Source organism: Mustela nivalis, assembly GCF_964662115.1.
Source record: "Mustela nivalis genome assembly, chromosome: 7".
Classification (NCBI taxonomy): Eukaryota; Metazoa; Chordata; class Mammalia; order Carnivora; family Mustelidae; genus Mustela; species Mustela nivalis.
In genome coordinates, this window is record NC_139026.1 from 18,206,069 (window position 1) to 18,229,141 (window position 23,073).

General features: G+C 37.7%; 1 protein-coding gene and 1 long non-coding RNA gene across 12 annotated transcripts in view; one reads left to right on the plus strand and one right to left on the minus strand.

Annotated features, from left to right (window-relative positions):
- IGF1 (insulin like growth factor 1) overlaps positions 1-23,073 on the plus strand; it is a 78,253-nt gene that overhangs the window by 48,776 nt on the left and 6,404 nt on the right. For 2 of the 5 annotated variants that reach the window (XM_082739137.1, XM_082739135.1), the window contains exons 3-4: positions 7,830-8,011; positions 9,498-9,549. In XM_082739137.1, the coding sequence (XP_082595263.1) occupies positions 7,830-8,011; positions 9,498-9,549 (234 nt within the window). Of the gene's footprint in view, positions 1-7,829; positions 8,012-9,497; positions 12,411-23,073 lie in introns of those variants that run through there. The other 3 variants (XM_082739139.1, XM_082739138.1, XM_082739136.1) reach the window with 2 other exon arrangements.
- The window catches only part of LOC309868939, a 168,760-nt gene that overhangs the window by 19,085 nt on the left and 126,602 nt on the right, over positions 1-23,073 (minus strand). For 4 of the 7 annotated variants that reach the window (XR_014313889.1, XR_014313890.1, XR_014313891.1 and 1 more), the window contains 2 exons: positions 18,917-18,973; positions 18,421-18,628 (listed from right to left, as the gene is read on the minus strand). This is a non-coding gene — a long non-coding RNA (uncharacterized lncRNA). Of the gene's footprint in view, positions 1-18,420; positions 18,629-18,916; positions 18,974-20,982; positions 21,170-23,073 lie in introns of those variants that run through there. The other 3 variants (XR_014313893.1, XR_014313894.1, XR_014313888.1) reach the window with 2 other exon arrangements.

The following is a 23,073-nucleotide window of genomic DNA, read 5'->3' on the forward strand; positions in this document are numbered from 1 at the left end:
CCCAGCGAGCTATGTTATCCAACTCAACTCCGTAATTATACTGCTTAAAATAGCTAACATTTATCCAGACCTTACTGCATACCAGACATTGTACAAGATACATTGCACACATTATCACTTAATCTTGGAGGTACTCTTTTACATATGTCCATTTTCTATAACTTCTGAGTCTTAGAATGTTTGGTGCCTTGCCCAAGGTGAACAGTGAATAAGTGGCAGAATCCAGATCTGTCTGATTCCAAAACCTGTGCTTTTAGCCATTCCACATATTGCCTCCTTCATTGGTATGACTGATGTCACAGGCAGATCATGCTCAAATCCTGCAATATGTTCTAAATAACTGAAACTATGTAACTAGAAAATGGTAGCTAACTTATATAGCAGGCCCAACTGAAGTCATTCAAACATAAAAATGACCTCTTGGCATTTGATTATCGTTTACCTTAGACGTTGATAAACCAAACCATTCCCTTAGGGCAACATTTCTGTCCAGCAAAGCATTTCTCTTGCCAAAACATAATTTTGTTGGCTACATCTATCTCCTCCAAGCCTTGGAATCAGACCTAAGCTAGTAAATTGTGCTGTCCTGGCAAGACGGTTGTCCTCCAGGGCATTGTATCAGGCTAAAGTAATACATCATGTTGCTTCCCACTCTGTTGGCCCATTTCTCCAGAGTCCTAAAACAGTAATATTTCTGCTCTGAATCGCCAGTTTTCTTGTCCCTAGGCCTTGTGCTTTAGTTTCCTGGTCTTAGAGATAGAGGTGGACTAAGTAACACTATTTTTACACCTGCCCTTGAGATGAGGCTTCCAAAAGAAAGGAGGCTTTAAAGAAAATGGAAGCCCCATAGATCTCTCCTTCATTCCTTTCAGACCCACAGATACACAAACATTGACTTGATTGGGTAACAAGAAGATTTTGGTCTTTTGGGTTGTGGGGATTTAGTAGCTGAGAAAGAGTTGCTGAGTGGTGGGGGTGGGGGTGGGGTCAAGTAGAGCCAAGATTCCTAGAAAAGATGACCTCGTCCAACTGAGAAGTAGTGGGACCAGCAAACACCGGCAGTTAAAAATTAACATAGGCCAAAATGAAATCAATGCCTAAGTCTGATAGGTTTTCCAGAAAAGTTCATGATAGGTAGTTCATAGAAAAGTGGACATTTTCTCAGTGTTCACTTCTGCAAATGCCAAAGGTCAATCCTACTTGGAAAGCTCCTTGTGTAGAAAAGCAGAAATGAGTAGAATCCACTAGCAACATATAAGGCAGAAAAACTTCTTCAAAAACAATCTTAATTTCAAAGTGTATGACAATAGCCTTGATACTGATGGTAAGTCACTTGACTCCCTGATACATGTGTAAGTGTGTGCATGTATATTATTCTAAGTGCATAATAATGTACCTAGTTTACAGAAGTGAAAGCCTCTTTCTGTGTCTTTACTAATCGTATGATAACATATATCTCAAGAATTGTTTTCATTCAAGTGTGATTTCCATAAAAAAATTTTAAAGGTAAAATACTGACTCATCAAAAGTCTTTAAGCTAAATGCCAATCCTATGAATTCAGAAAATATCAACCATCAATGTATCACATTTTGTGTTTGGATAAATAGCCTTATCGCAATTTTCCTTATGTTAGGAATTCATGAAAGGAGTCTAGTTTTCCATATGAAGCCATAAAATGTGTATGAAGGATTGAGAAGTAATTCTCACTTTTCCACCAATGAAAATAACAATTAAAATGCTAAAATAGAGACAAGTTCAAGATTACTCATATTTTACCCAACTTTCCTAGAGTATACCATGCAAAATTATGTCAACTGAATGATTTTTTATTAGACAAGGTGGCCCATGGGAAAACATTGCCCTAAGAAATTAATCATTCTGAGTTACTCTGAATTGTCAACATGTCTGGAGATTTTGGATAAATAGTTGGTGTAAGAAACCCAATTTTCTGGCTTCTGCAGATTCTTACTGTAGTAGTTAATTTTGAGATCAATCTTCAGTTAATCAAAGTTAAATGGAAGTAGTTTCTTATTACTTAATAACTCCATTTGTGTTTTCCATCAAACACATAGTTGTGGATTTTTTTAGAAACAGCCAACTTGAATTGTCTTATTTCTTTTTCTCTGCCTTCCAAATATGATTGACTTTATAACCTCTTCCTGTTAGCAATTTCTAGAAAATAGTTTTATTCCTCAGAACCCAAATAGTCGCAAGTTGTGTCTTCAGAACAGAATATTTCCCTGTTTGCAAAATGTTTGCATTTTTCATTGTTTAAATATTGATACTTCAAATCAATGTCTCCTCTTTCCATTGACAGGGTTTAAATAATTAAAGTAAAGCTTTCTCAATAGGAGGGGAAGTTTCAAAGGAAATTAAAATTCAGTACAGCAACCCAACTGCCTTCCGAGAAACCTATAAGAAGCACAGGCATACGTAGCACCAGAAGAGTTAGTATCATTTCTACCAGTAATGCACAACTAGAGTTCTTTGTTTTAGAAATTATTCTCCCAGTTTAATCTCAGCATTACACCTTCTCCTTCAGAGATGGAGGGAAGCAAGTTGCTTGCCTCCATGACAAAATGTGAGACTCAGCTAATTGGTGTGGTTTTGATGATGCCACAATTCTGCCCAAAACCCTTGTAACTAGCAAGTTTGCCCTGAAGATTATTGAATTACTCCACTGACCATGCATTATTTAAAGGGAAGTGCTATTATTATAGAAGCCAGCTGCTTAACCATTGGAATTCTGTCTGTTCGCCTACTTTCAAGACACAGCAGTGCACTGTGACTACATGTTATGTCTATGCGTAGTGGAGTCAAAGCCTAGGTTAGGTGGTGGCCAGTTTGTCTGCTAAGCAACATTTGGTGTGCATGCTTTGGAGCAAAACTACTGACTAATTAAATAAATAAATAAATAAAATTTCAATGTCAAGACTCTGTCAGCAAGAAAAAAATTTGTCTAATTTTATACGTGTTATCTGTTCATGCTAATAGTGGAGTGAGTATATAGTCACTTCATAATGCCACTACCACAGAACTCTGTGAATGTACCTACTTGTAGAAAGGACTCTTGTTTTTCTATTCTATTTCTTTTTTGGTAGTCCCAAGTGAGGAAAACATACTTTAAGCCTCTTGGGGAACTCAAGTAATAAATGGAAAAAAAATATTTTCACTTTCTAAGTTAAAAAAATATTTGAACCTCTTTCTTGAAGAAAATGTAAGTAACTTCCAACCATACTGAATATTTGACCTAGAAGGGTTTTCTCCTCCACTTTTTACTTGTTACAGAATCTGAAATAGATGGCACCATGGCGGTCATACACTGTGTACAGAACAGGAATATGTTCCTAAGATCTCTGGCAGGTGTTCATATAGTCTTTACTTAACTGTTTCTAACAATGGGTAGTTCATTATCTTTAAAAGATGTTTATCCCCTTTTTAACACTTTTGAGTACAAATTGTTAGAAGTTTCTTCTTATACTAAGGCAATATTTGTTTCCCATTCACCTACCAGTTCTGACACTGCCCACTGGAGCAGAATTACATAGTTCCTAATGAGGAGTTTATAAAAGCAAGGATAGAACAATTCATTCTATCTCATTTAAAAATTAATCATGATGACAACAGCTATAATTTACATGTCATAATAAGTCCCTATTTTTCTCAAAATATTGGAGCAAATGATTTTACAACCTTTCCAGTGAACCATATTGTTTCAGTCTTCTAGTTTTAGCCCAAAGCAACAAATACCAAATTTTGGTTCTCTAAAAAAAGTAATAGGAGTGTACTGGTTGTGGTAATACAAAATGGTCCTGCCACAGTATGGAAAACAGTATGGAGGTTCCTCAAAAAATTAAAAATAGAACCTATAATCCAGGAATTCTACTTCTGGGTATTTATCTGAAGAAAATGTGACACTGGTTTGAAAAGATATGTGTACCTCTATGTTCACTGCAACATTATTTATAATAGCCAAGATAGGGAAGCAATTAAGTGTCCATCAATAGATGAATGAATAAAAAATATGTGGTATATAGTATATATAATGGAGTATTAGTCAATCATTAAAAAAATGAAATTTTGCCATTTGTCGTAAGATGGACAGACCTAGAGGTATCATACTAAGTGAAAAAAGTCAGATGGATAAAGACAGATATCATACAATTTCACTTATATGCAGAATCTAAAAAACAACACAAAGGAACAAACAAAACAAAAGAGAAACAGCCTAACAGCCATAGAAAACAAATCAGAGGGGAAGGAGTATAAAATAAACAAAAAATAAGAATGCAATGTGCAACACAGAGAATAGGTAATAGCATTGTAATAACTTTGTATGGTGACAGACAGTAGCTAGATTTATCATGGTGACCATTTCATAACGTAAATAAATATTGAATCACTACCTAAAACTAATATAATAGAGTATGTCAGCTGTACTTCAATTTAAAGAAACAAAAGAAGTCATATGAGGCATTTGAAGATAAAGGACAAAACATTGACCCTCAACTGTGGCCTCTCAATTAGTGAGAAATGATTTCTTCGGCTACATATCTTGATGTAGAACCAGAAATAGAGCTTATTGGACACTTCAAAGGATGAAATAAACTTTAAAAGGCAATAGGCAAACATTTGCTGTATTCATATATTCCCAATGAAGGGCCATTAGTCTGTTGTAGATTATGATGAATATATGAACAAAGAAAAACATCTTTCTAGAACTGTGGTAACTAAAGTTAACCAGCAGTTACATGTATGATAAAATCCAAGACTATATACCACCATTTCAACAATATTTTTTTAAGAAGATATGGATATAAGGTAAACTTTTTTATGGGGCATTACAAAAAAGTCCTAAATTTCTGTTCCTAAATTCATTCATCTATGGACTGGAAAAGCATAGCTATTTTATAGACTGAGCCATGTTAAATTCTGAGCTCATCTAAGAAAGATGACAAAGCAGGTACCCAGGTATGTTTGTTTGGTTTTTTTGTTTGTTTGTTTGTTTGTGGGTTTTTTTGTTGTTGTTGTTTGTTTGTTTGTTTTTTGTTTTTTGCTATGCTCATGATTACTTTCTATTTCATAAGAGGAAATAGACCTGTGGTGAGGTTCATGTCTACTGATAGTCTCCAAGAAGGGAATATGCAGTACATCGTGTTTTCTGTCTACCCAAGGTTTAGGGTGGTGTCTTCCTCCAGAAGGAAGATTATATTAGAAATGCATGAAATGGAAATGCTAAGGGGTCCTGGAATTTCAGACCCAACCCCTCTCCATCTCCCTAAGCATGAATTTTGCAATTAGTTGTTTCTGAGTTAGCCAAGTTTGAAGGTTTTTGGAACCACCTTTACTGCCCCACCTTTAAACTTCAAATTTCTATTCTACACTATACAGCAAAAAAATCCCAATTATGTCCCATTAAGAAATGTATCATTTCAACAAAGAGCAACCATTACCTATGGTGAACAATAGGGATACCTCAACGTAGGCCAAGTCCCCTTCTTCCCACCCTAAGAGAAAAACCAGTGTATCAGCTACACTTAACTGGCTGACCCCGTCAACCTCTTGAAATATCCACTTAGCAAAAAGTATGTAGAAGTCCTTTGTGGATTACAATGAACCATGTAGGCCCATTTGTGTCTTTCCTCTAATTTATAGTCCCAGGAAAAGATTATAAAAACAAAAAACAAAAAACATTGTTTACATTGCCCAGGGGACTGGCTAAGTCTCAGCTTGCCAGAGCCCGGCTGGCGAGCAGAACCAGAGAGTCTTCTGTACTAGTGGCTTCTCCAATGGCAAGTGAAAACACTACTGAGGCTTCGATTGGGGCCAGCTCCCTGTCCCTCCCAAACCCCTCAACCATGAGGCACCCACAGGGCTTGCCCCTAAGTGAGAAAGCAGACCCCACCCAAAGAGACTACAAAGGAACCCTCCCTGAGTTACTACCCTCAGCTGTGCTAAGAATGACAATAAACCTGCCTTACGGGGAGGAAGCATCCCCAGACTGCTGCGCCAAACATCAGGAAAACATTTGGGTTTGTAGAGGATGCCATGAACGGTTGGCCCTTCAAGCAGCAAAGCAGCCAAACTAGTTTGGTAGCACGCCATTACCAAGGGTCTGATCTTCCCTAACTAGGGAGTTCAAAATATACATGGGGATTTTGACCTTCAAAACACCATTCTGCAAGAATGGTGTCATTATTGCACAAACGTAAGACTTTTTGTTTAAACTATAACATTGTCTTCTGTGTCGGGAATAAAGATTGAATATATGCCAGATTGATTGATTGGACTCTTCAGGATCAGTGGTTCACAAATTTTCCTCCATGAAGGCTGGTTATCAATGCAGAAGACCAGGCCCCCTGCCTCCCAAGTGAAGTAAGGGAGATGAGAGAAAGCCAAGTGCCAGTCCCCCCATGTTTGCCTGAGTTACAGCAGTTTCACTTATGTCTGCCTTGTCTATTGGTATATAAGCATGATTTGGTTTAACAGAAGTTCTACTTTAACAAAAAGATTACACAGAACTTAGGTACACTCAGTTCCCATGGCAAATTCATGTAAGCTTGTTTTGCCCTCTCTTTTAATTCTAGAGCCAGGAAAAATGTGTCCAAATCAAAACAATGCAAAATAAAACTAAACCCAAACCTACTTGCCAAGTAAAGAGGTCTAACTAATTTGCGAACATCAAAAGAAATTTGATTCATGATGTGCCCTCTGGGTAATTAGAAATCACATGAAAGATGGACATTTAGTTCATTCTGTCTCAGTGTAGTAGTTATTTTATAAGAAACAGAATTGATTGTTCTGGTCTCTCCAGGGTGATAGTAGAGGAAGCACCGTCACACTAGTACTGTTATCAATTCCGAATTCCAAGGCTTCTGGATGCACTTAACACTGAAGCTGTTTTGTCACAGACTATAAGATCCTGGAAAAGGGTACTCAGAGAACGTAACAAACATTTCTTTAGGATCTGCTTTATGTCAGGTGATGTTCTAAGCACGTTTCATACATTATCTCATGTAATCCTCAAAGAATTCTTATAATGAAGATATTATTAAATATACTTTACAAATGGATAAACTGGGCCCAAGAGGCTTAAGTGACTTGTCCATAGTTACACGACAGGTTTCCTGGGCTCTCTGAAGTACTTGAACTCTGCAGGGAATATATCTGAGTTTGAATCCTGATTCAACCCCTTATTGCATGAATTACTTAAAGCAAGTCATTGCTTGAGTCTCAGTTTCCACATCAGTAAAATGAGGAGCCCTTTCCAGACTTAAAACTCCTTTGATACTCGACCTGACGTCACAATGGTAGTAGTTAAGCAAAAGAGCAAACACTTGAGCCATCCTGCTATATAAAACTGTATAAACAGTTTAAACAGTTTATAAACAGTATAAACTGTATAAACTGTGACACATCTGTATAAAAACTATACAGATTTGCTAAAAAGATAAAGAAAACTTAAAATATTATCTCCTTTTCATTAATATTCATAGCAGCCTCCAACCTAAGCGAGTATTTAAGGAAATACTAGATTTGGGCATAGACAAGATCCTTGACTACAGGTTTCTGAGAACTCGAGAATTAACACAAATCAAGTACATGCTGCATGAGTTGATGCTAAGGAGTGTGGGGCAGAGTCCAGAGACACATCAGAATCCAGAAGGATCTGTGGGGTCAGGAATTGATGGGGAAACTTTTTAGGAAGAGGTTGAGATGTGTAGGTGGACCAGGTATGAAAAGAGAAGAGGCTTCAGGGGCTGGGTGGAACTCTGAAGAAAGCCGTTTCCCCTCTAAAGCCAGGCCACTGTGTGTTTGATTTGCACAGACAAGCCCACGGGGTATGGTTCAAGCAGTCGGAGGGCACCTCAGACAGGCATTGTGGACGAGTGCTGCTTCCGGAGCTGTGATCTGAGGAGGCTAGAGATGTACTGCGCACCCCTCAAGCCTGCCAAGTCTGCCCGCTCGGTCCGTGCCCAGCGCCACACCGACATGCCCAAGGCTCAGAAGGTAAGCCAGCTGGTGGGGAGGGATCCACCATCCTCAAGAGATTGAGGATACTTGTGGGTAGGCCAGACAGAAATTATGCCCCACGATCTCCTGGCTTACAGGTCAAAAAAGTACCATTCTCACCTCAGATATCCATCCCTTTGGTCACTCCACATTGCATATTCTCCTTTCCACTGCTCTGGACAGTCTGATACCAGAAGACAATGGAGAACAGTCACTAAACGTGAGCCTTGGTATCAGACAAAACTGAAGTCCTAACTTCACCAGTCACCAGCTGAGAGCCCTTGGCCAAATAACATAGCCTATCCAAACCTCAGTTTCATCAGTAAAATTGGGGTAATAATATCTACTGCATCAAGCTGTTTTAAGAATTAATAAATAGACATGCACTTCTTTGCACATCCTGCACAAATTAACTATTGGACAAGTGTTACCATCTTTCATAATTGTAATTAATAACAAAGCATGTAACTTTTCAAGTCTAGTATTCTGCAAAGGTGTAAAAAAATATATGTTAAAATGGGAACTATTTGAAGTTCACATTCAGTAACAAATTCAATTAAAGAAAACCCCCACTACACATAGAAATTTCTGTTTCGCTCTAGAAATACCTAGAAATTTCTAATGATCAATATCTGTAGGTGTCTTTATCTATGACCTAGACTTCAAAGAAACCTTACAACTACTATCTATACCATCAAAAGTACATAAATCATCTCAGCATATTAGTCACTTTATAAATTTTGTTGAATGAGTGAATAAATGAGTAAAAAAATGAGGAGTGCTTAAATTTTAGTCCTGAAGTAGAAAGAATGAGAACTGAAGAGTCAGGGGTAGGTGGAGAAAAAAGAAAGTGAGGAAGGGTGGGTAAGGAGAGTAAAGTCCAAGTAGGTCTCCTTGGGAACATTGTTTGAAAAACCAAAACCAGAAAACAAAAACAAAAAACTGTGGTTTTACTCTTTGGAGCCAAAACTAGCATTGTGCAGAAAGCATAAGAAGAGAAACCAAGAAGTTCACAGTGACACATGTGCTGATTCCTGGTCGGCAGCTGAGCCTGGAGGATGACCAGGGAGCTTAGTGGAGAGGTGACCCCAGGGAGCCACCATGAATGATGGAAAGGGCTTGGGCACAATCTGGTGCACAGAGAACACAGTAACCAGTGGGTAAGTCAGGGAGCAAGCATCATAGAAGTAACTTAAGTGAATGTGTTTGAGAAGTGTGCTTGAGGGGACAAAGGCAGGTTAATTCTTTCTCTTCCCAGGTGACCCAGTACCTCAAAATTTCTAGCTGGGGAGAGGGTGGGGGTCAGAGATAAGTCCCAGAGTTCTAGAAGTTTGGGTCTTTTGGCTGTGGCCTAGACATCCCTCCAGCACCAATGTTGTCTCCTGTACCACATGGAGCCCAGGCATTCTGGGCTGACTCAAAGGCTCTATCACACCAAGGGAACCACCTGTTCTCAATACAATTATTTTTGTGATGTTTACAGTATCATCCCCCATCTACCACCAAGAAAACGAAGTCTCAGAGGAGAAGGAAAGGTGGGCCAAAGAAACACCCAGGAGGGGAACAGAAGGTGGGGACGGAAGCAAGTCAGCAGATGAAAGGAAAGAAGAAAGAGCAGAGAAGGGAGACTGGAGCTAGAAACTGAACACAGAGGCAAAAAAAGGAAACTGGAGGAGAGAAGGACTAAGCAGACAGAGGCAAGGACGATGAGAGAGAAGCAGACAGCGATAAAGAGAAGTGGGAAGTGCTATAGAGGAATGAAGAACAGTAGGCCTGGTGGAGCTAGATAATGCATGTGATGGAAGGAGAAGGAACCTGTTGTAGAATGTGGATAACAAACATGGAGATAATGGAAAAGAAAAATGTAATGCCCGAGGAAGTCCAAAGGAAAACAGAGGCAAGAATGAAAAAAAGAACACAAATAAGATACTACATTCCCCTCAAAAAAAAAAAAAAAAAAATTAAATAAGAGTTAAAGAATTAAGATAGAAATCAAGGCTTTTATATGCATTTTTAAAACTTTGTGTGAAGCTATTATAGAAGAATTGCCCAGGTTCATATATCTCCAAAGTTAAATATTAGCCCAAAATTCTCAGCAAGACTGAATTGTGTCATAGAAGTTCCCAGATTTTCTTTCCTGCAGTGTCATTGGAGGCTGGGATTCTTGGTCAAGTCCAGGTTCGGGCCAAAGGGCACAAAGTATTTGCCTAAAAGCCTGTGAGGCCGGTGAGGTAACCTACAAGAGAAGGTCACTGAACTTTTTTTTTTTTTTTTTTTGCACTTTGGAATCAGATATAAAAATGTGTTAGTTGTTTCAGCTCTTGGGCTGCCATAACAATGTACCACAGACTGGGTGTCTTAAGCAACAGATATTTTCATACATTTTTGGAAGCTAGAAGTTCCTATATCCAAAGAGGACATGTTTTCGATAATGAGAGTCAGGACTTTAACAAACGAGTGGTCAAGAAGAGACACAATTCAGCCCATAACAGAAGACTTCTAATGTCTGATTATTGCCTTCTTATCCTATCTTCTATAAAACTCTGTGTGTATGTCTATCTCTGTCCCATATGCACACACACACACACACACACACACACACACAAATCTAGGTTTTCAGATATGAAATCTTGTAAGTTTCTGTTCCATGGAAACACTAGGACAAAAAGCTTCTGAAGTTGATGGGTTCAATCCCTTCACTTTTAAGATAAGAATACTGAGATCCATATAAGGGTAAAGGCATGCTTGAGTTCTAAGCTGCCCTCCTTCCGGCCAGCAGGGAAGAGCACATAATCAACATGGACTAAGAAATAATTCCAAAAGGAAAAGACAGGGCAGAAATAGATGGCACATGAAATCTTCTTAACTTAATAGTTTTTCCTGAAGGTAAAAAAAAAAAAAAAAAAAAAAAAGCCAATTAGAACCATAGAATTCAGGTCTTGTAAATCTTCTCCTTCAGCTTTGATTTAATTAGTAGGCTTAGAGTCTTCACAGATATAAAACAAAGTCTCAAGATCACCCAAATTATGAATTATAAGACCTAAGAGAGGGTGTAGGAAAGAAGTGGTCGCCAAGCAAATGATGACACTTGGTGTAAGAAGATGACTAACCCAAGAAGTGAAACATTTCATCCAAGTAACCTACTTTGAAGATGTCATGGTATAGAGGAACCTCTTTTCTGCCTGATCCTTCATGCCCCTGATGCTTCTCCTTCAGGATCATCTTTGCTCTATGGTGCAGTGAAAACACAGGATATATAATAAATATAATATAACAAAACATATAAGGCCATGCCCAAGGCTCAACCTGGGAGGAAAAGTCCAATCAGAAACATGTCAAGCCTAAGTTGGGAGCTAAGCCACTTCTGCTGTGGTTACAAATGCTTGGCCTATCTGAATAGACAAGGGTAGGCTGGTGCCTTAGCCCATCTAGCCAGCCACCTTATTCAGGAGATGCAGAGTTCTTCACTAAGACATCCATGCTTTGAGACCAGTCTCATGCATAAGCTGATGTTTATTGTGACCACCACCTGAGAGTAGCCTGCATACACAGATGGTTCTTCAAGTTCCACAGAAGAATTAACAATTCATGTCCTATGGAAAGGTTCCTTAGAGGATTATCTTGTCCCTATTTTATTGTTGACTGGGAAAATGTCAATTATGACTCAGGGTTTTGGATAAACTCTAAATTATACTCTATGATAAACTTCATTCAAAAGAAGTGAGGCAGAGACTCTAAAAGAAAAAAAAAGGAATGGAACTTTCTAGTTAAAAAATGCTTAACTCTCATACTGTGGATTAAAATACACTTCTTTTTGGAAAGGGTTTTATCAACTCTAAAGCAGTCATCATGAATGCCTACATATGATTTCCGAATAATATGAAGAAAGTAAACATGAAGAACCTATTATTGTCTTTCTATCTCCTCCTTTCTATAGTCAATACCAAGCACCTAGTGATACATGGCATATAATGCTAGGTGGATGGGTGGTGGGAGACCATAAAAATAAGCATCATTGCTGAGATGAAATGATTCCTCACATCCTTGCATAGGGCAATGAGGCATGGACAGAGTAAAAAAAAAAAAAAAAAAGAAAGAAAGAAAGAAAAAGGAGGGTAAAGGAATTGCACTGATACAGGCTAGCTTTGCATTTCTAGAGATTAAACTGAAATCATTCAAGGACCCACTGCTAAAGGTGACAACTGGATGAGTAGTACTTTATAGTGAACGTTATATACCTGTTGCGTTCCTGGATGTTTTCTTGAAAGTGAGCTGAGTACTGATCATCATTTAAAATTCTGTTTCTACCATTTCTTGGTGCAAATTGATGATTGTGTGTAAAACTAATGGGAAGATGGAAGGAGTCATGATCCTGAAATAAAATTGTCAAAAAATACTTTTATTGAGCACCTACAATGTGCTAATCTCTGTACTAAGATGAAGGGAAATTATAAAGATTGAAGATGAAGTAAGACATAGCAGTTAAGAATACAGACTCTAGAGTCATGCTTCCCAGGTTGAATTCCCGACTCTTACTTACTGACTGAGTGGCCTTGGGCAAATCATGTCATTCACCTGTGCCTTGATTTTCTCATCTGTCAAACAACAGTGCTATTTGAATCTACCTTCTATGGTTGTAAGGATTTATTGAGATAATATCTATATATATGTATATGGAGCATTTATGTACAGATACATATTATATTGCTTAAAATGATTCCTGGCACATAGTAATCACTATTAAAGTTTTAGTTAACATTATTTTATCTAGTTCTGAAAATTAGAGCCATCCGAAAAAGAAATAGATCCCTTTAAGTAGAAGTGAGTCTTGTATCACTAAAACCTTCAAGGCCAAGCTTGCTAGCACTTTTTGGTGAGGTGGTATCGGGACTTCAAGCAGATGATAGAAGGGAACTCAGTGACCTAAGAGCCTTTCCAACCCAGAGAACCCCAGTTCTATGAATAATTCCAACTTAAGTGAAAGCTCAGCTCTCCCATGTGAGGAGCTGTTAACTTTTATTTCAAGGTCACAGAATGAACTTTCAGAAACCACCATTTTTCTCAACCAGTTAAAATCAAATGTAATATGTGTTTTCATTTCATGGTGCCTGAGGAAAATTTAATTGTAGCATGAACTCCAGCTCTTACTAGTTTTAAATAAAATTGCCAAAATAAATAGAAATGTGGGATATTTCCGGGCTCACACAGCTTCCGGGACATTTCAGTTTCTAGGGCTGCCGATCCAGTGCCTTTCACAAGCATTTGATCTTCTTTCAAACATCTCTTGAAAACAAACAAAACCTCATACAGCTTCAAATGTGCGTGCTGTTAGGATGTAAGGGTGGAAAAAGAAGCAAAAAAAAAAAAAAAGGAGTCCTCCAAGAGCCCCTAGCCCCTCCCTTCACCCCTTGACCACCGTCCCACCAACCACCAACAGGAAATAATGTTTTCTTAAGTAATAACATTTTGCAATTTCTCAAGTCCATTAACATCCATGGGGAAAGATGAGGTCTATTCTCTTACTTGTCTGTGTGAAGGGAATAAGTCTTTTTCATTATTTAATAGGTAACAGGGAGCGGACTTTTAATCCAAGGGTAAATTTGATAGTTTGAAGGTAAAGTGGTGGACACCTTTGGTAGCAATAAGAAGATAAATTGTTTTAGACAAATCAGGATGCCCTTTTATGAGGATAGAGATTTGGGGTGAATCGTTTCCCAAAATTTTTGGTAAATACAATTTCTTGGCTTTTCTTTCAGTGAAGAATTCCTCAGGTTATATGCTCATCAAAATGATTAAAAGCCCAGCTACTAACTGCTATGAAAATCAGTGACAGTATTTATTGACCTAAGCAAGATAACTTCACTTTTAAAGAAGGAGCAGGTGAAGTTAACAAATGTTCTTCAGTGGCCACTAAACTTCCAGGTCAAAAACAGCTTCTCCATCCTTAGGGTGCTAACTGAAATTTGAGCACCTGTCCCTGATGTCCACATGTTTGGAGTTCATCTTTGATGGGACTCTTTAATGCCGTTAGTGCTACCTCACTTTTATCCAGCAACCAAAAGAGATTATTTAGAAATACTGACTTGTGTTTAAACTCAAAAAGAGGGAAATAGAAATTGAGAATAACAGGGAAATTATGCAAGATGTAGGACAATGGACCCATAAGTCCATACCTGGTACTTCTAGTGAACAGCCAAGAAAGTCCTCACCATATACTAGAAGCTCAGTTACAGATCTGATGGAATATTGTTAGATAAGCAACAAGAGCTAGAAAACATTTGGAAAATTCTTATCTCTATTTTATTAGCTAATATGGTTATAGTCTTAAGACCCATTGGTCAGGAAACTAACTCTTTTGAAAAGTGGAAGTTTGATAGAAAAAAGAATGCATCCAACTAATTTTAATTCTAAATGTCCTTGCTGGTAATTTACAATCTATAATTAACTACAGAAAATAGTTTTGAGGAGAAATGGATTCTTTTCTCTACTTTCTTCATGTGTATATGTGTGTTTATGTGTGTTTATATAGTTTTGTGTTATAGCATTGTTGCAACCACTAGGGATTTGGAGTGAATCACTTTCCAAAATTATAGGTAAATACAGAATCTTGGCTTTTCTTTCAGAGAAGGCAAATTCTTATGTGAAAACTACTCATCATTCAGGAGAAATCACATTATTCCTTTATCTTCTCAAAGGCCCAGGTTTAGTCCTAAATTAAATATTATTCAGGAAATAATGGGAACATTGTTGAAGGGGCAGAAAGTAGTCACTTTTCTTTCTATTGTATATTCTAAAGGTCCATGTTTTTCAACTACTTCCAATCTGATCTACAGAGAGAGAGAATGGCTCCATAGATCAGAAAACAGAAACTTTCACATGGAACCAATTTGGAACTTTAGAAATTCTGAGGTCTCATTCTTGACCCAGCACAATCATAGCCTCAGTGCATCCAGCCTGCATTCCAGCATCCCCTGCCCCTACTTCTATTAGAGATTGGGGATATTGGAAAAAACAATCCAATGCTTTTTGTACCACTTTCCCCTTCCATAACCGTAAACTTCTAACTTCCTCAATTCACCCTGGCATACATACACTTCTGTTCCCATTGGATCATATGAAGTTACATACATTTATTTGAGTAGGCATGTATCACTGTCTCTCTGGAAAGAAAGTGGTAATGATTTATACCATCCTACATGGCTTTTCTAATTAGTAAGGTCAGAATTTCTATAGGAAGGTGGGATGTTAAAAGCAAGACCTATGAAAGACTAAGCATGATGGCAATTCTTCTATCTGGTAAAATAACCCCAAAGTTTCAACTGAGAGACCAAGAAATTTAACATCAAACCCAAACTGACCAAGTGGCCCATTCTTCTAAGATGAGATTCTTATGCCAAAATGTTTTATAAAATTCTGTGTAAAATATATAAATGTTTATATGGGGCTTTCTGTCTGGCCAGATCCAGGAAGTCAAGTAATCAAAGACCAACTCAAAGACCCCTGCCATCTGCGAAAATACAATGTGCTCTTTTCACAGCTATAAATAACAATTATGACAAGACAAAAATTTCAAATGATTAGGTGCAAGATTAGGTGCAGGTTGAGGGTTGGGTAAGGATTTCTGTTGACTGTTGTAGACTTGGGACTATGCAATATTTATGCCATGGTGTGAGTGTAGCATGTTTGAATAGTTCCAGGAGGCATTGTAGGACTAGAAAATAAGGAAAGCATAAATGAATTAATAAATATATAGCATTATTACTGTCACTTTGTCAATATTGGTTGACTTAGGCCACTGTTGGATGTTCTGGTCTGTCTTTCTGTAAATAATGACATTTATTTCCTTCTTCAAATGAATATTAGGATAGAGACAGAAGTGAAATGAAGCAATTTTGATTTCTTAAAAACTATATACATGCATGAATTGTTCTTATGCCATTTTCTGTCTTGGAAAAGTTCCCCTGGCACCATGCATGTTTACTTTTATATGCTGAAAGGCTCCCATCAACCTCAAACAGATGCAAATCACTTTAACTTGTCATAGTGTTATTTTGTTCATCCTAAAAGTTCAGACAAGTCTTCCAAACTTCCAAAATTTCTCTCAATTCAGTGAGGAGGAAAATTTAGAACACAGAATTTGAGTGTTCTGCCCAGATGTGTCACACACACAAAGAATGAATGGAGGAAGGCAACACCCTTTCCTACTAATCCTGTGAACTCATCACTATGGCGTTGAAATGACACCAAAAGGTACAACCCTGGGCCTCACATCTCCTCAGAACATAGCAATATAAATCACTTCATACACTACTTTAAATATCCCAGTGTAAGTTATATGTCAGATGTATGGCATTTTGGAGGCTTGAGAAAAAAAAAATAGTCAAATCTAGTTTTTAGGTAAAAATGTGCTGAAACTTTAGCACATATCAGTGAAATTGCTAGAATGTGGTGTTTCACTTTTAAAATACCATGACATTTGAACCTTTCAGCAATTCCAAAATCAACTCCCTCTGGGGAAGATAGTGTGCTTAAACTTTTTTTTTTTTTAATTTAAAAATGTAACACAAACACAAACAGCTAACTAAACAAGCTGCCCATAAAATCAACAGTCTAAGCAGTCTGAACCCTGAAGTGTTTTACAACATCCTTCAAGACTATTAAAGGCAACATAAATACCTCTTGCCCACAAGGGAAAATACCCTTCAGCACTTTTTTTTTTCCCTTTCTTTTTTTTTCCAGGCTTTTAAACAATTTTGGTAGTGATTTCTTACATCACAGAAATTTTTGAAGTAGAGTCAGGTGGTATCCTCTGAAGAGTAAGAAAGTTTCTAAATCTGGATAATCCATGAATAATTATGGGACAAATATAAATTCCCTAAATCCTAGGGATTCCTAGGGATGCACCAGTCTCTAGAAAAAAGAAGTATACATCTGGTATCCCAGCATTCAAGGGAGCCCTGAGCGCTCAGTAAATAGGTTCCCTTTCTTCAGCCAGGGAAAGGCAGCACCCTCCTATGGGATGTGCTTTGATACCAGTAACTATAAAAGGTCAGTGGGCAGTAAGAATAGCTGGTATTTATTAAGCACATGCCTGTGTTAGGATTACAGTTAATTATTTCAGTTAATCTTCATCATTAGTATATAGGGTAAATATTAAAATTATCCCCATTGTAGAGATTTAAAAACTTGGGCTAAGTACAGCTGAATGTCTTACCAAGGTCTTGCTCTAACTAATGGCCAGACCAGAATCTAAACTCAAGATGGACTCCAGCGTGTTAACCATGCACTGCACTCTCTTTTCTGCATTTTTTTACTGATACGTCTTGTACCATAACCCACCAACTGTAAGTCCCAAAATAGGAGGGGGCTCTGTGCTATTTGTCTCCATAAAGAGCATAGCTGGAAGTAGGAAGCCATGCAAGGGTTGCTATTTAAACTCTATTCTACTACTTCTCTAGAAAGATTAAAACAATTTAGCCAGCTTTTCGGGTTTGCTATGTTTGTTCAAAGCACCGTGCCTCTGGGGAGGATATAGAGCTGAAGGAAACATGTTACCTGCCCTCAAGGTGCTTACTTTTCAGTGGGGAAACAAACATACAATTTACTCTACAACACATCGGGTGTTTTAACAAAGATAGAGGCAGAGTGGACTCTGATAGCACCGAAGCCTGAGCAAACTGGTGTTGCTAATAAATAACTTCACAGAATGGATCAAAATCAAGGGCTCTTGAAAGAGTAGGCTCTCTCGCATGCAGTTATGCCAGGTAAACATGTAAGGGAGATCACCTGCACTCATAATAACATTATGAGGTGGGTGCTCTGATCCAACCCTTTCATTTTACAGAAGAGGAAACAGAGGAGAGAACAATGTAATGATTCTTAAGGTCCTTAATTCCTGTGTGGGGAGGTAGGATCCAAACTAGGTATGTAAGTCCAGGTCTTTGGGGAAACAGATGAGATAGGGTTAAATGAGTAGGATATTATTAGGGGAAATAACCATGTGAAAGAGGGGAGGAAATGGAAAGTCTGGGCAAGCCATCAGAACACAATGTAAGTCTGACCGCAAGTGAAGGAGAAGGGCAGGCAGAGATAATGTTGGGTGAAGTGTCTTGGACTACTGTACAGTCTAAGGAAACACTCAGAAAAGCCACTGGGTAGACCCTGAATCAAAAGTTTGGCAATAGAAGAAATCTTATGTTTCCCAGGAATGGGTCTACCTTATATCCCCACCATACTCAGTCTTGGCATTAGAGAAGATGCCAGCTCTGGGCCATTCACCATGGCCAGAGAAAGGGGTCTTATTGGGAAAAAATGGCCATTCCCACCATAACCAGAGAAAAGGTAGGATGAGGTAATTTCCAGAAAAAAAAAAAGGAAAAAAAAAAAAGAGTCTAAGCAGAACGACATTACATTCAGTCTATATAACTTTTACTTTGTTGAAGAGGCAACTATCCCACCAGGGATATCCCACAAGTCTCTTGAAATGTGCACATTTGTCCTTTGGTTTTAAAAGTCACATCCCAAAGCACCAAGTTGTTCTTATGACACTTACTCTCTTGGCTCCCAGAGATGAAAGTCTGACCCAACTCTCCTGGAATTGGAACTTGTGATTCCCTGAAGTAAAGAGATAATCAAAGTTGATACTGAAACATATAAATTGTCCTCCACAATGTCACGTGTCTCCAGACCAAACCAGCAAAATAGCTAAAGTACACCCACTGTATTATATATGTTAATTACTCATCCCCCTCGTCATTTTGCCCTTTTTAGGAGAAGGTCAATGCTGAGTTAGGACTTTATGCTATACAATAGGCTGCTAATATTCCATGCTGGACAATATTTTCCTAGCATTTCTCACAGGGTGCCAGGCTTTTATTAGACTTTATGTCATATAATACTTACTTGTTTGGAGTAGTTGAGATGGAAACACAGTCTATTGAAAATGTCATTGCTTCCTCTCTGAAATTTAAAGAGACTATTATCATCCTTCTTTTAGATGCTATTTCTCAGGCAAAATCTCATAAAGATAGGTGGGGCAAAAAGAAGGGCTTATAATATCCACAGGGTTAGCTTTTGCTAAATGAATAGTGTGCTACTAGATTCCTATCAATAATAATATAAATGGGTCCTAGCTCACTCTTGTGGTAAGGAATGGTACCCCTCCATAATTTAGAGTCTTGCCTTACCCTCTAAACAAGAATATACCACATCTAGGATCATGGGAAGCTTATAACACTGTTAATTATTATTATTGTTGGAAAGATATTTGGATCTTGAAGCACCCGATAATGTTTTATCTTTCGGGGAAACAATATGGTAGAACGGCTAACTGGTAAGTTCCAGAATCAGAAAAAAATTGGCTGTTTAGTTTTTCTAAGCTTCAGATTCCTTAAAGGTAAAATGAGCAAGACATAGTATCCATCTGCAAGAGAACTAGGAGAATTAAATAAGAAAAATATGTGCAATTAGCATATATAATATAGTGCTCAGCCCTGAGAGATAGAACTATCTTATTAAAATAATAAGTTGTCTAATTATTAGTCCTAGGTCTATCAGTTTGTTCTTATGTGACCTCAAGCAAGTCACCAAATCTTAGCATGCCTTAAGTTATAAATAAGACTGATGCCAATATCATGTTACTGGTGATTACTGTATAAACTACAGGGTGTCTGCAAATGTTAATCAAGTTATTGTGTTACTGTCATTGTTATTAGCTCTCAGTGATCTTTTTAATCAAAAAGTTTGTGGATTGCTTTCCTTTGTAAAGCCAGGAGCTAAGATAAGAGCCAAAAGACAATAGGAGAATGTGAATGTCATGTAATATCTCAGGGCATTTTCCAGCTTCCTAAATATCTGAGTATGGTACACAATGTATTATAATGTATATCACAAATTAAGATGTTCCAAAACTTTTTCCCTGATGAGTTGGTTAACGTTTCCTTCAGGGTGATAAATTTTCTCAATCAACCTGAGTGAGCTAGAGGACCAACATTTTTTTTTAAATAATCTTACCTTCCCTGGTGTCAATAGGAAACAGTATTTACTCACTACTGTTTTCCTTTCAAAAATCTGCCTAGTTGCATACTAGAAACAGTTTCAGCTGGTTTGTTTGTCTTGGACAAGCTGTTGAAGTGAAAAGTTTTTGCTTGGCTGAATGTGGGACAGTTTCATAACCCTCAAGAAGTGCATTGAAGGTGGGTGCCAGCTCAGGCTACTTCTAACATGCCTCCACTTGCTGCCCATTGTCAAGGGTGGCCAGCGTAATTAAATTAAGACAATGAGCAAAGCAACAGATGCGACTGGGACCAAATCTCTGAGTGCTTTTGTTTTGTCACTGTCATTGTCTGCAACAAAGAAGTCACATGTGAGAGCCTGGGAAGGGAGCCAAATGCAAACCAGACAACATCCCAGCTGGGTTTGAACAGCCTCCACCTTATGCGTGTGTGCATGGGAACCATGCTACTTGGAGCAGTGTCTGCTCCACTCAAGTGAGTTTCTGCCCATGGCTTTGCTGCAAGGCCGAAACAGACTCAGAAGAAATACGCCAGAGGATCCCTGTGCTCAGACTGACACTTCACCTCTGCTTTGAGAGAAAAGAAGAATCTGTTGGGGGAAAGGATAAGATCCTTATGGTTGACCAATCTAACATCAATTCTTTTTGCTACAGCCCTCATGAACTTGAAGAGGGACAGAAATAAAGAAGATACCTGAACTTTTTCTTCTGTAAATCTGGGGTTTAAACATCTCTGGATGTTTAAACTGGAGACTAAACAGTTTAGTTTCGATGTTTATATATTTAGACTGGAGATTAAAGATTAATCATTTTTTAATTTGTTACTATTTCATTCTTGAGCATTTCTCTTAGTGTGCTCATTATCCAGATACTTAAAAACTTCTTTTTCTAAGCTGGTATGGATGTGAAAGAGAAAACAGAGCAAAATCAAATTTGCATATTTTTAGATCTGTTATTTAATTTGATTAGTAGTTTTGTAGAGAGGTGGTATCCATAATAATGACCATTTGGGGGTTTTGATGAGCCAAATACCATCTGCAGGGTCCATTGCATACTAAACAGAAAAGTTTCAAGGAGTTTGAGACAATAGTGATCCAGATCTGTAGCTCCATTTTTTTTTCTTCCATTTTTCAGGAGAACTCCTTTAAGAATGCAGAATAACATGTAAGATTAGGAATGTAAATTTACCAGTAGCTTAACAGGAATGCTTTATATAGTTACAAATGCATGTTAAGTGGACTTGGTAAAATTGTATGATATCTGGGAGGAAGAGTGCCAATATTTTAAACAGATGCATTTCAAGCTATCCTATACAAATGCCAAACTTCTTCCCACAAGTTTTCAATGGCCACTGAGTTAGTTACTTTAATAAACATATTTACACAGCAACACTATCTTCTTTCTATTTAGTCAGTACAGGATATTGACCATCAACTTATAAAATGCTAACTAGCTTATTTGAAGAACTTGATGATAATTCCAACATTCCACGCAGAGCTGAAAAATACATGTAAGAAATATTACCAAATCCCAATGGGCCTCCGCCAGTAGGTATTATTTCCAAGGACCATAGTTGATTCTGTCCCAGCTTCTCACACCCTGCAGGCTCAGGTCTGAACATTTTCCAAAGTCCCTTACAATGACCTATAAGTTCCTAAGAATGATTGGGTTGAGAGGTCATTACCTCAGCCAGAAGGAATAATTTGGAGATTACAGACACCATAGTGAAAACCATTGTTTTTGGTCATGATGAAAACATGTTCTGGGAGAAAGCAATATTGGGGATTCTTGAACTTCATTCTGTACCAATAATGATTCATTGTGTCCTCCACTAAGGGCCTCCTGGCTAGAGGTAAAACCAAGAGAAAAGGCACCTTATGTTCATGCATACAGATACCATTTCCTCCTGTATTTAATCCATATCTTCTTATTTGTATAAATACACTTTTCTATTTAAATATATTCAAGTATAAAATAATAACTATAGGAAAAGTATAAGGACATTATTAGATAGTCATTATAGTCATTTGATTCATTCTATAGCTATTTATTGAGCAACTGCAATATTCCAGGCTTTGTTTTAGACACAGGGATGTAAATAGTGAAGAGACAGAGATGGGTCTCTAATATATAGGGCTTCTATTCTAAGCAAAACTCAATATTCCTTGGATGGTAACAGCATTGCTTGCAGATAAATGAATGGTAGCACCAAAACAAGGAACCTAGAGTTTCTAGTCCAGGAATGGTTTCTAATGAAGATGAAATAATAATAATAATGACTTAATAATATTAATAATAATAAAAATAAATTGTTAATACTTATGTAGTGCTTACCATGTGCCAAACCCATTATAAATCTTTTGGTGTACTAATTCTTTAATTCTTAATCCTATAAGGTAGGAACTATTATTATGCTAGTTAATAGATGAAATTGAGACACAAGAGATTGCCATTTGCACAAGTTCACGTAACTAAAACTGAATGAGTCAGAATTTGAACCCAGCTCAGTATATCTGTGATTTACAGATTCTAAGTCAATTATAAAACATCCCAATCTTTTACTTCTAAAACTCTCCCTCTCTCCATAGGAAGAAAAGAAAAAAATGAAAAATGTCTCCTTTTTACAAAAATTAAACCCCCCAAAATGCACTAAAACAACAGAGGATGATCCCAGAATGTGTTGTGGGGGTTTTTTTTCCCCTCTTAGTAGGAAAAGATGCCACAGGCCAGAATTCTGGATTTTTCAGAGTCTCCTTCTGGTCAACAAATCTGTGATAGCGGCGGGTGAATAAAAACACACTTCTGTGTGGTTATAAGGCAATCTCTAGTCCCCACGACAAACCAGGGCACATAAAAGTAGCCTAACTTTCACTAAACTGAAAACTAAAGGCCTATTTACATATGTCTTTCTTAGAAAACAAACAAACAAACAAACAAACAAACAAAAAACTGGCCCAAGCTCTCTGTGAGATTGACTGATGAGGCATCAACTATGAAAGGTTGAGACCCAGTGTTAGAAATGGATGGGGAGGGCACATGAAACTTC